The sequence below is a fragment of the Cydia strobilella genome, chromosome 3 (assembly GCF_947568885.1).
Source record: "Cydia strobilella chromosome 3, ilCydStro3.1, whole genome shotgun sequence".
Taxonomy (NCBI): Eukaryota; Metazoa; Arthropoda; class Insecta; order Lepidoptera; family Tortricidae; genus Cydia; species Cydia strobilella.
In genome coordinates, this window is record NC_086043.1 from 16,418,743 (window position 1) to 16,431,095 (window position 12,353).

Genomic DNA, 12,353 nt, shown 5'->3' on the forward strand with positions numbered 1-12,353 from the left:
GGCAAATCGGCCAGCTATATATTATGGATGATCTGCCGTTTGAGGGAACATATGCTCGCGACTATTTACATGTCGTTATAAGAATACAATCAGTATCATGTAATGAAATACGTGTCAGATGCTTACATATCCTATTGATTACTTTAATTAGAGGCCCCTCTTGAGGAAGAAACTACCAAGCGTCTAAAACCCCTACCTACCTATAAGCAATTATAAAGTACTATATGGCACTTAATCTAACTGATTGGTTAATTATAAAGTAACTAATCAAATTACCCATGCATCATAAGCATTATAAATACAAAAATCACACCTTCCAATATTAAGGAAATGATCTCATCTGTTCTTGTATTCGTAATTTTAGCAGGTGAGTAAATTTACCATATATTGGAGATAGGGTTTGCACGACGGATCTGAAATGTATGGGAAGATCCGCGGATTCGGATCCAGATCCGGATAATTTCATACATTTCGGATCCGGATTGCAAACCCTAATTGGAGATATTCATTAGTTTCATTAAGTACTTGTTACATATAAAGAGACATCATGGTCATCATCATATCAGGCACGACGTCTGTCGTCTGTCGTCAGGCACTTCCTCGGGAATCTTCACAAAATTCGTAAATGCACTGCCCTCAAGCATTGATGTCCTGCGATCTTAGCCAGACCGTTAGTCTTCCTACTTACCTATAGTTTGAAGCTATCTCAGGCTGCGTCTTCTGGTACCTGGCTGCCACTCAAGCACCTGTCTAAGCAGCGCCTAAGACCATTTATCTGTGGCAACTTTATGAGCTATTACTTAGTTCTTCTACGGATATCTTCATCCCTAATCCAATTCTCAATGGCCAAAAATCCTTATTGTTAAGTTGTATAAAATAAAAATAAAATAAATTATAGTTATTACACTTTTTTTTCGCCTACAAACTGTCATCCAGTTAGCCGAAGCTTTAAAGAAAATATTGTAGGTATGTTAAGGATTTTGTGTAAATAAATAAAATGAAACAACTCAGCCATTGACATAGTTCTGAGAATAGCACTCACAAGATATGTAATGAGTAACAATATTATATCATAAATTCACGGTTACAGCTGCCTCTACAAGAAACAACAAAGATGTAAGCTTTGAAAACTGGAGTAGTTACAAGCCTGGTGACAGGATCTTCTATTTTCCCGGGGATGATGGTAAAATACACAAAATTGATTCCTGGAAACAATTAGATAGAGATTTTATCACAGTAACACCCCCATCTGCACGAAACAACAAACATGTAAGGTTTGAAAACTGGAAGGGTTACAAGAATGGTGACAGGATCTTCTATTTTCCCGGGGACAATGGTAAAATATACAAAATCGATTCCTGGGAACTAATCGATAGAGATGCAATACGCAACTACACTAGCTGGCCAGTCAATAACGAGTATTGGTTGTACTCAAGGTACTATTTCTTAAAGCCATTTTTAAAAACTTACTTACCTAGTTTTACCCAAGCAAATATAGGGTTACTTATGCCTATTTAGTTGCTGAGCGGACGGGTCTTAGTAAGCTATCACAAAAAGCCGAGAGAAAATGATGATATTCAAGGGTACCACCCACATCACAAAAGGTTTATTAGTCAATGACAGTTATACATATAAATACGCATATATAATAGCAATCTTCGTTCTTAAAGAAATATATTTTAACAGGTCGAATGCAAAGGAAAAACAGATTCTGATAATGGGGAATAAATCGAGTGTCAAAAATTCAAATTTCGACCAGAACAAACCTACCGTCTTCACAGCTCACGGATGGCTAGGTGACGGTAACACTGAAATAAATAAACTTCTTACTAAAGGTTGATATTATCGATATACTTACCTATTTGGCCTGTAACATGAGCAAATAATTAAAACATAGCTTGTACTCCTCAAACGGTGACACTTTTGATAAAGTGAACGGTGATACTTATAAAAATTATGAAGTCCTTAGTCTTCCTATTTTTCATACAACATAAATATTATCTTCCATGTACGTCATTATCATTGTGATTTTCGTTAACGTTGCTTGTCACGCCTTAAACATAACAAAATTCGCGATACATTGCGTCTTAGAATTAATTTTAAAGTTAAAGTGTATTAAAAATTAATTTTAAAGTGTATTAAAAATCTAAACACAAGTTATTTTTAAGTCACTGAACAAAATATTGATCAGTATGAGGAGTACAGCCTACAGTTTAATTTTTTGCTCGTGTTACAGGCCACACCCTGGTATAATAATTATTTATTGTAATTATTTAGAAGTGTATGTAATTATATAATTTTTAGCTGGGAGCTTTTGCGCCTAGAATTGCTCGTGGTGGGTTATTTGTTATTAGTTTTTTTTGTGCATTTATTTTATAATAACTTGTGTTAGTGCATGTCTTTTGTATTTGGTTATTATTAAGAACTCATATGATACTAGTATTTTTAGATATTTAATGTACTTAAATTAGGATTTTTTTATTGGAAAATATGTATTTGCAATGTTTATAATTGTGTAGTTTATAAGATGTTTTTATTTAACAGAATTTGTAAAAGTCAAATATTTATCATAAAAAATATATAGGTACATATCTTATTTATCTGTTTCAGTGTTCCTTAAAGACGCTGATGTTAACGTCATAGTCCTTGATTGGAGTGGACTGTCCAAGATGGGATATGTGACAGCAAAGGAGTCAGTCCCGAAGGTGGGCCGAATGTACGGGCAGTTCATTTACTGGCTACATCAAGACTTTCACATGTCCTTGCAGAATATCCACCTAGTGGGCCATAGTCTGGGTGGCCACTTGGTTAGCAGCGCGGGGAGAGAGCTTAGTGGGGCTGCACGGAGAATAACAGGTTATGAAAATTTACCGTGTTCTCGTCACCAATCTCATCTATTTTTACCTCCATATCTGCCATCCCCCTTCTGGTTTTTTCTGGCGTTATATTTTTACATGCTCTGCTATGAATAATTCCTTCACATGACAGATAGGTATTAGTAGAGAACCGATATTTGAAATAATATGTTTCAGCATTTTCGCTACAATAGGTACTATATTATGATCCGTATTTCATTAAAAAAAATCATTAAGAAACACCCGTTTACTTCCGTGAGTTTTATGGATCTATGTAAACGTTTGGTCATAAATTAACAGTAGTCACTCTTTAATAAAAGTAAGGAACTCTTTACCTTAAAATCTCCGCCAAAAATCCTTTACAATCAAGCTGAAATCAAAAAATGTTAAATTTTTTTCTTATGAACATTTGATGGTTTCAATTGATCTTATTTCAATTAAGTATTTACTCTTTGTACAGCCCTCGACCCAGCTGGTCCTCTATGGTATTATGATAAGCGTCGTCTATCCAGAAGAGACGCATACTACGTCGAGGTCATCCACACGAACGCCTACATGGCCGGCTACCACAAACCTTGTGGCCACTCCGACCACTACCCTAACGGAGGCTCGTTCATGGCCGGCTGTCATGTTTTGGACTTGATTTGTCATCATTCCAGATCCTGGAAATATATGGCGGCCAGTGTTGAGCACAATAAGTTTCTAGCTAATAGATGTTCAAATGTATGGGAAGCGTTTCACAATCGGTGTTCTGGGACTGGAGAGCTGATGGGCAATAGTTTTATCACAAAGAAACAGTAAGTAATATAATTCATATATTTTACCTTAGTTGCTCTCACGCATCAATTTGCGAGCAAATTAAATAATTTTTTAAAGATTTAATATAATGATCTCGTCTCGAACTCGATATGTAGGGATATCATACTGCGTAGTATACCTGTACCTCTACCATCAGTTGCCAGAGTAAATTTCACTTACTCTTAGTGAATAAACGCGCCGTACGTCACATATTTACGTCGGTTTACGTATTTATCACGGTTCACTAATTTTTGAAGTTTTAATAACGTACCTACAGTTACTTTTTTTTTCAGACATGTATGTCTTTTTATACAATAGTTCACAAAACATGATAGTTCACGTATTTATTTTCAACTTTTTATCTTAAAATCTTACATTTAGCGGTTCTTTTTTTATTGTAAAAATATTTGTATGTTGTTGTATTCAGCAATATCTTAGGATTTATTAAATTATTAATCATCATTATTAATTATTTCCATGTTCATTATTTTCAGATCTGGACTTTATAGAATAAACACACTTGCAGATTATCCTTACATCGACACAAAGTTTGTTGAGAGAGAGGATATGTGGAGGATATATTAGCTGAGCCCCTTCTCAGATTTGAGAATTTTAGGTAAATATCTCCATCGGGCTGACGGGAACGGCTCCTAAAATTAGTGCGACAAGGACAACTGCGGCTTAGGCGAAAAATCCTGCCTAAAAATCTCAGAAAACTTAACCAATCGTAACGCAGTTTTGAAAACGGAATGAAAAAAAAATTACGAGTATCTGTGTCTGACCGTTTTGATTTTTGCGTTTATTGTTGCCGATTTTGTTTACTAAGCGTCTGTTTACAGCGCATTTATTTCGCCGTTTTAGCGCTGTTTGAAGTCAAAATCCAGAGAAGAAAATGTCGAGAACGTTTGTATGGAAAAATTACTACTAATGTTATCCTCTTAATTTTTACTCTCCATTATTAAAATGGTTTTAGAGTAAAATAAGCCTGTCATTATAATTACCCACTACTGTGTACGCACAAATACGCCTCCAGTAAAGTTATGGTAGGTTAGAAAATGTGAAATGAATAGGTACCTATTCCTTAGCCATTGGACAAACCCTGAAATCCCACGTAGGGTTGCTTCTGAGGAATGCTCTTACGTATTTTTTTATGAGCTTTTACTATCCAACAATTTTTTTTTTATATTATGTGTATAAAGATTCCTTTCTTTTAACCAATCGATGATATCATTCTTTCGTGATAGTGTGTTCTATACCTTTTCTATTTTTCTTTAATAAACTGTATGGGGCGTTATCTAGAAAAAATACTGAGCCATTTGGAATCTTATCAAGAACTTCCGGAAACCATTCCTCAAATACCTCCGTGTTCATATCTTGGTGATAATCTCCTTGTTTTTTGATTCGAACACTAATAACCCGCCTTCAACAAATCCATCTTCTCTTCCGATGTGTGTTACGATTAGCCGCTTTCCTTTGATAAATGATTCGAAGGTTTCATTAAATAAATAAATAAATATTATAGGACATTTTTAAACAAATTGTCCCACAGTAAGCTCAAGAAGGCTTGTGTTGTGGGTACTCAAGACAACGATATACATAATATATAAATATTTATTTAAATACATAGATAACAACCATGACTCAGGAACAAATATCTGTGTCATCACACAAATAAATGCCCTTACCGGGATTCGAACTCGGGATCATCGGCTTCATAGGCAGGGCACTAGGCCAGACCGGTCGTCAAAATTGTTTTAATAAATCTTAGAAAAAAACCAAAACCTTTTAAATATTAATAGATCTTTAATAGAGAAGAAAAAATATATACAATACATTTTGAGCACTAGAAAAAAAAGCAGATATATATTTACACAAGCACTGTAGAAAAAAAAACATAATAAATAATAGATTTACATTACATAAGGTATATAATATTTTACACACAACCAACTCGTTTTCTGACATAATAATATATAATAGTAATTGTACATCGTCACATTCAAAAATTTACATTAAAATCCAAATTACTTGTTAAGTTAATACAAGTAACTCACCTAATGGATTTTTCAAGCCAGAAGATAAACCATTTATCATAGAATGTATAGGTATATAATAAAGTGGATAAGATAGATAAGATATACCTTATATAGTTTAGCCTATATACGTCTCACTGCTAGCAAGGCACAGGCCTCTCATGCGCGAGACGCTTTGGGCTATAGTCCGCGCTGGCCCAATGCGGGTTGGGGATTTCACATACACGATCGCTCACGATGTTTTCCTTCACCGAAAAGCTAGAAAAGTATAGATATAGGCAATCAGTAATAATTCGAACTTGGCTAGATAGAGCTCTATAGTGTACCTAACAAATAACATTCGTCATATCGTTTAATCAACATTAATAATCAAAAGATAACCTAATTAACAAGTTACTACTGTAATTATAAAACAATGGGCATGAAATCGACTAATCGTAGTTTCTATCAGCTTTCGTGAAAATGAAGTTGTTTTTCCTGATATCCGTCGCTATAGCAGGTAGTTTTATATTATCTGATATTATGGCTGTATTTTAACACCGACAATAATCGTTATTTACAGTACATATGGTGCTACTTTCTCGCACTAGTGCGTAAAGAGCACTTTTCGTGCATATGTCGAAAGTTTAAAGGGCCATATGTACTGTAAAACGTTGTACGATACACGTGCGAATAGGTAATTTCTGCGTCTCCGTCTGCGTCTCCCTGCGGTTGTGTTTTAATTTATCGCCACTCGTTTCGAATTTCCTCTTTTCCGCACTTGTATCGTAAATAACTATTGTTTTACAAGGGAGCAAAGCTGTTGTTTAACCTCTCGTGCTAATGTTGATAGGTACTCTAGCAAGCGCAAGAGTCCGAAATTGAAACACGAGGGTAGCGGCATTGGATTAAACAAACTTTGCTACCGAATGAAACACAAAAATTTTCACCTTAGGAAAATACTAACTGTTACATTACGAGTACAACTCAAATCCAAATAAACGCTATTTAATATTTATCATTCAAAATCATAATTTAAAGTCAATTATACCATTCAACAGGAGTAAACAGCTCAAAAATCGCATCAACTTACTTTGCCACTCTTGTGGATAAAATGCAACTTTCTCATCGGTTTTCTAAGAATAAAGAGAGCCTTTACGAGGTGTTGTGGTGAAAAATAATAATTTCACTCTCAAAATAATGCAACCTCACCAAAATAGTTGAACATATATTTAAGAACAATAAGTAGACTTATAAATTATATTATTAAAAATAAACCGGCCAAGAGCATGTCGGGCCATGCTGTGTAGGGTTCCGTAGTTACCCTTCCGTCACAATAGGCTAAACCGGAGCTCTTAGTATAGAAGATTGTTTCAAATGGGATGAAATGATGCTTCGTGCCTTTCACCCGAGTTTCACCCGAGTACTTTTCATATCGAATACGAGGAAACCAAAAAGACAAGGCAGATTACTATGAAGGGGAGACTTTTTGTCATAACTCAAAAACGGATGAACTGATCATGTTCGTTATAGTTTTAATTTAATGTCTACGATTTTTTCATATTTGTTAGACCCATGGTTCATGGTTCAAAAGTTAGGGCGGGTACTATAAGGGTTCCTAGTTGACAACGGAACCCTGAAAATAGTTCCGATTAATAAAAATAGGTGTTTAAATAATCATTTGCTAACGAAAACTTACTTGTCGAATTAAAAACTTCTTTAAAGTGCCTTAAACGTGCTAAATCTTTATTTTTGTTACCCGATTACGGGAATGGATAATTTTGTTTAAGTAATTAACTTAAACAATATTAAAAGTTGCATTGTTTGCCAGTTACGTCTGCGAGCGTCATTAAAGATCCTACCGAGGGTTACAAGGATGGGGACAGATACTTTCTGTTTCCGGGTGACGGGGACAACTTACTCCATCTGGTCGACACACTCGAGCCCGTCGACGAAGAATTTATCCGGGACTACGCGAGAAACCCGGATAACAATGGCTACTGGCTCTTTACACGGTAATATTTTATTCGTTGGCAACCCTGGCTGAAGGATTGCCCCGACCAGTATGAAGGCCTCTACAAACCTTGCAACAAATCGCATGCGATTTTAGATAATGGCTGGCTAAGTAGATGCAAATGCCGTAATGTAACGCAAATCAAAATCCCATGCAATTATCGGTGCCCTGCTTCTTGACCAGTTTGAAGTTTATGAAGTAACGCTATTGCTGGTTCTGACAAGTACCTAGTTTCCATTAACGAATTTCAAACGACTCGACAAATTCCAAATTATGGACCTACTTAGGTACACCATCAAACACTGCAAAAGTTGAACAAGTTTGGGAACAAATCAAATTATTTTATTAAATATTTTGATTAGTGTTTTTTAAGTAGTCACACTACTATATATAAATTAAAAACTGTAATAGATGTCATATATTAAAGAAAAAGTGACGAAGCCATCCGGCCTTCACCACTGGAGGGCTTCGTCACTTTTTCTTTAATATATGACATCTATTACAGTTTTTAACTGCAAAAGTTAATAAAAATATTTCCCTGTTCCCTAAACGTAATAATACCGGGGATTATTACACTGATTTCGAGTTACATGAGATCCTCCAAATTAGTTATCTTGTTGGTTTCACATTTACATCTGCGTTAGATCTAGGAAAGGTAATCTATATCTCTCTTCTATTCTACAAAAGGTAGAATAGAATCCATTACAAATGCTTAAAAACTTCTTAGAAAGGCATAATATGAAATTACAAAAACGTTATTTAAACGTTCTTGATAATTCAACGCCTAAGGGGTATAAAAGGAGATAGAAGTTGAAACTTGGTAAAAGGGCATTATATTAAAATAGACGAAAACTGATATCAAATTCACAATTTTTGAAAATTCATTCCCTAAGTGGTAAGTGGTGAGTGGTGAGCTATTCGACCTAATAATACATGAGTGACCCGTTATTAATATGTTTAATATGTCTGTGTCTCACGGAAGTTTTGTTAATAAATCGTGAGTGACCCGGTTTAAAATAATTAAATATGGTGAAAAAAGGGTTGAAAGTGCATCGGGGACGAAAATTCTTGTAAATAGTGAACTTGAAATGACGTAAAAAGACACAATACTTAATAGAAAACAAGAATTCAGTGTTTTTAGAAAATCATTCCCTAAGGAGTTAAAATGGGTTGAAAGTTTGCATCGGGAGCGATTTTTTAAAAATAGTGGACTTGATTATCTTCTAACGGCTTGAGAGGGATTATATCGAGAACTATTTTTTTCAGGTAGGGGCTTTAAACTTCGTAGGTTGTGACAGACAAATCTCATGCGTTGTGTAATTATCAACAAATGATTAGCCGTCCCTATACTGCTATCTTTTGCTGCATAATGTTCTATAGTCATGTAGAATATATAACCACCAACATACAAATCCATACGTACGAAGTCGCCGGCAACAGCTAGTAAAATTATATATTAATAATACAGTTACATCACTTAATTTATTTCTAACCCTAATAGCCTCTTTATCTTTCGCTCTCTTTTGATATTTCATTATCATCTGATGGTGAGTTCAGAAACTGACGCATTTCAAGGCTGTAGGGATTTCAAGTTCAATATAAGATCAGGAGCCTATATCACCAACTTCACAATGTTACCTAATCATTACGTCAATTCATTTCTGGGTCAGTATATAACGACAGTACCCAGCGTCAATGTTTACTTGTTGACCAGCAATGTATTGACCACAATGACAGTGAATTATCATTGTCGTGGTAATAGTCAGCGTGATAAAACAGGGGCCAAGAAGTAAAAGTTGTATAGACCACGGTTTATGTGCATCCAATAAATACATACCTATGGCCACAGTGTTATTTACTATTTGTTTTTGTCCAGGGCAAATCCTCACGTGGCTCAATTGCTGCTAGATGGAGATGTGAACAGCGTAATGCAGTCCAACTTTGATTTGAGAAAGGATACCGTTTTCCTAGCTCATGGATGGAATGGTCATGGTGGAAATAATATGAACACACAACTCACTGAAGGTACATATGTATAATTAAGGATGACAAGGGCGGGCCGGGCCGGGCCTCCACTCCGGGTCCGCACTTTGCCACTTCAGAGCCTTAGTGATCACAAATCACCTAATGCTTTCTATACAAAACGAAGTGTCGCCCCGTTCATGTTTTGTTGTTTGACACTTATTAGGTATTTACATATTCTATCTTTCCTTTTGATCATTCTTTCAGCATTACTTGAACGTCTACAATTGTCGCTTTTACTGAAAGACGACCCATAGATATACCACTGAAACGACTAAAGGATCCGTAACAAATTATACATTACATATATTTTTTATGTAGGGTTGGACGTACACATGATTTTCAGAATTCCACATTTTTCCTTTTGATATTACTTATGTCTTCACGCAAAATTATGGAAGCACATTATTACTTAGGTATTTAAATATTTGGTCGACAGCAAAAGCCCACGGAGAGTGTAAAAAAGACTCCGCTGTCCGTCTGTCACCAGGTGTCTCATGAACCGTGATAGCTAGACAGTTGAAATTTTCACAGATGATGTATTTCTGTTGCCGCTATAACAACAAATACTAAAAACAGAATAATATAAATATTTAAATGGGGCTCCCATACAACAAACGTGTTTTTTTTGCTGTTTGTTTTCGTAATGGTACGGAACCCTTCGTGCGCGAGTCCGACTCGCACTGGGCCGGTTTTTTATAGGTATTGATGTTATAGAGCTTCGCTTGAACCCGCTTTGAACGTATTTTTTCTCTTCCAGCTTTCCTTCAAACGGCTGACGTGAACGTCATCGTCCTGGACTGGAACCGCCTCGCCAACCGCAACTACATCACGGCCAAGAATGGAATCGCCGAAGTCGGCCGCGGACTCGGCCAGTTCATCCGCTGGCTCAGCCAGGGCTTTGGCCTCTCGCTGGGTAGAGTTCACTTGGTTGGGTTTAGTCTTGGAGGACATTTGATGGGCAACGCGGGCCGAGAGCTGCAGGGCCAAGTTAGAAGGATCACAGGTGATTTTAAAATCATATTTCCGACGAGACTCAGGTTTACTGTTTTCTGTTCCTGAAAGTTATGAACATAGAGGTGATATAAATGTCCACAATGTTGACACTTCCGAAAACTACGTTGGGGCCGGCTTTGGACGATGTAAGTCACAGTTAGAAATTAGCCTCCAGTATGTTTAATTTTTTGGGTTAAAAAGAAACTTTTTTTTGTCTCTGTATCACCCATTCACTCAAAACTTATTGCAGTTTTTTTTTATTTGTAGCGTACTATTGCATTCCATTCCCGTTTAATTCCATTCTTTAAATTTTTCTATTCACCAGCGATGAGCGTCATAAGCGTAAGAGAGCAATTATGGATGTGTGTGTGTGTGTTTTAAATCCATCTTTTGGTAGAATTAGTTTTATGCTAACGTAGTGCTCGCTCACAGTTCAGCTACCTGACGTATCTCTGATAAAAAAACTGCCTGACTGCAAAAACAATTTCTGACTGTATCTGTATTTATTGTTTAGCCCTGGACCCGGCCGGTCCCCTATGGGGCAGTGACAACAACCGCATCGCCTCAACTGACGCCCACTACGTCGAGGTCATTCACACTAACACCGCCTTGTACGGCTACTCCAGCCCTTGCGGCCACTCCGACCACTACCCGAACGGCGGCTCAAGCATGCCTGGCTGCTGGATTAACAGCTGCTCACACTCGAAAGCCTGGGAATACATGGCTGCCACGGTCAAGTATGACCATCTCTTAGGCAACGAGTGCGAGACCCAGAGAGATGCTAGCAGGGGCAGATGCTCTGGCCCTCTTCAGTCAATGGGCAACGGAGATATCAATAAAGAACAGTGAGTACTAACATTAATTTATTACTTTTATTACGTCTCGCAATAATAAGCCTAAAATGATTTTCATTCCTTGCGGTTCCGTTTTCAAGCTTCGAATTATTAATAGGCTACGTGAATGGTTATATATAGATAAAAAGGTAGAATGTGTTTATTGCATTATCATGTAATAATATCAGTCCAAATATTTGAAATGCAATTGTAGAAGCAATCTACAGAGTAGCGTCTGGGTGTAGGTGCGCGGAGGCTCGGGGAGCTGGGGCGTCGCCTGCGGGAGAGGGGTCTCGACCCCCGCTCCGGGTCGTTCCTGGCGCAGTGGTTGTCCATCGCGGTTCAACGCGGAAACGCAGCAAGCGTGATGGGCACCTTTGCGTCGGGAGCGATGCGGGTGGGTTGTTCGACTAGTTTTTAAGGGTTAGTTTAGGTTTAGTATTAGTTAAGTATATTGTGGTTATTTTTAAGTATTGAATGTTGTAAAACTATGTTTTCACTTAAATAAATATTTGTAGTAATTGTTAAAATAAATTATCTACAGAGTTGATCTATTGCTTTTGTACATCATGTACCTACTTAAAAACTGTTTTTTTGTTGTTGTAAATATTAAATTTAATTCAAATAATGGTTCCACGTTAAAATACCTACCTATGTATGTAATAATATATGTAAATGTATGCTAAATATCAAATGTTTTTTTACAGGCTCGGTATCTTCAGAGCAGACACCGGAAGAAATTACCCATACTAAATAATGTGATTAACAAAACTATTTAGTAAATAGGTGCCTAAGTATTAAGCAATTTCAGAAAACGTTGGAA

General features: G+C 36.5%; 2 protein-coding genes across 2 annotated transcripts; both read left to right on the plus strand.

Moving 5' to 3' along the window:
* Nucleotides 1-301: 301 nt before the first annotated feature.
* LOC134756225 (lipoprotein lipase-like) lies at nt 302-4,238 on the plus strand. Its single transcript, XM_063693054.1, has 6 exons — nt 302-367; nt 1,091-1,436; nt 1,687-1,835; nt 2,611-2,856; nt 3,316-3,652; nt 4,148-4,238. Exons 1-6 carry the CDS (start codon nt 331-333, stop codon nt 4,236-4,238), a joined length of 1,206 nt encoding a protein of 401 aa, XP_063549124.1. The 5' UTR covers nt 302-330.
* A 1,877-nt stretch (nt 4,239-6,115) lies between these two features.
* LOC134756010 (endothelial lipase-like) lies at nt 6,116-12,347 on the plus strand. Its single transcript, XM_063692780.1, has 6 exons — nt 6,116-6,185; nt 7,497-7,680; nt 9,556-9,704; nt 10,462-10,707; nt 11,212-11,542; nt 12,238-12,347. Exons 1-6 carry the CDS (start codon nt 6,149-6,151, stop codon nt 12,281-12,283), a joined length of 993 nt encoding a protein of 330 aa, XP_063548850.1. The 5' UTR covers nt 6,116-6,148; the 3' UTR covers nt 12,284-12,347.
* The last annotated feature ends 6 nt before the right edge of the window (nt 12,348-12,353 follow it).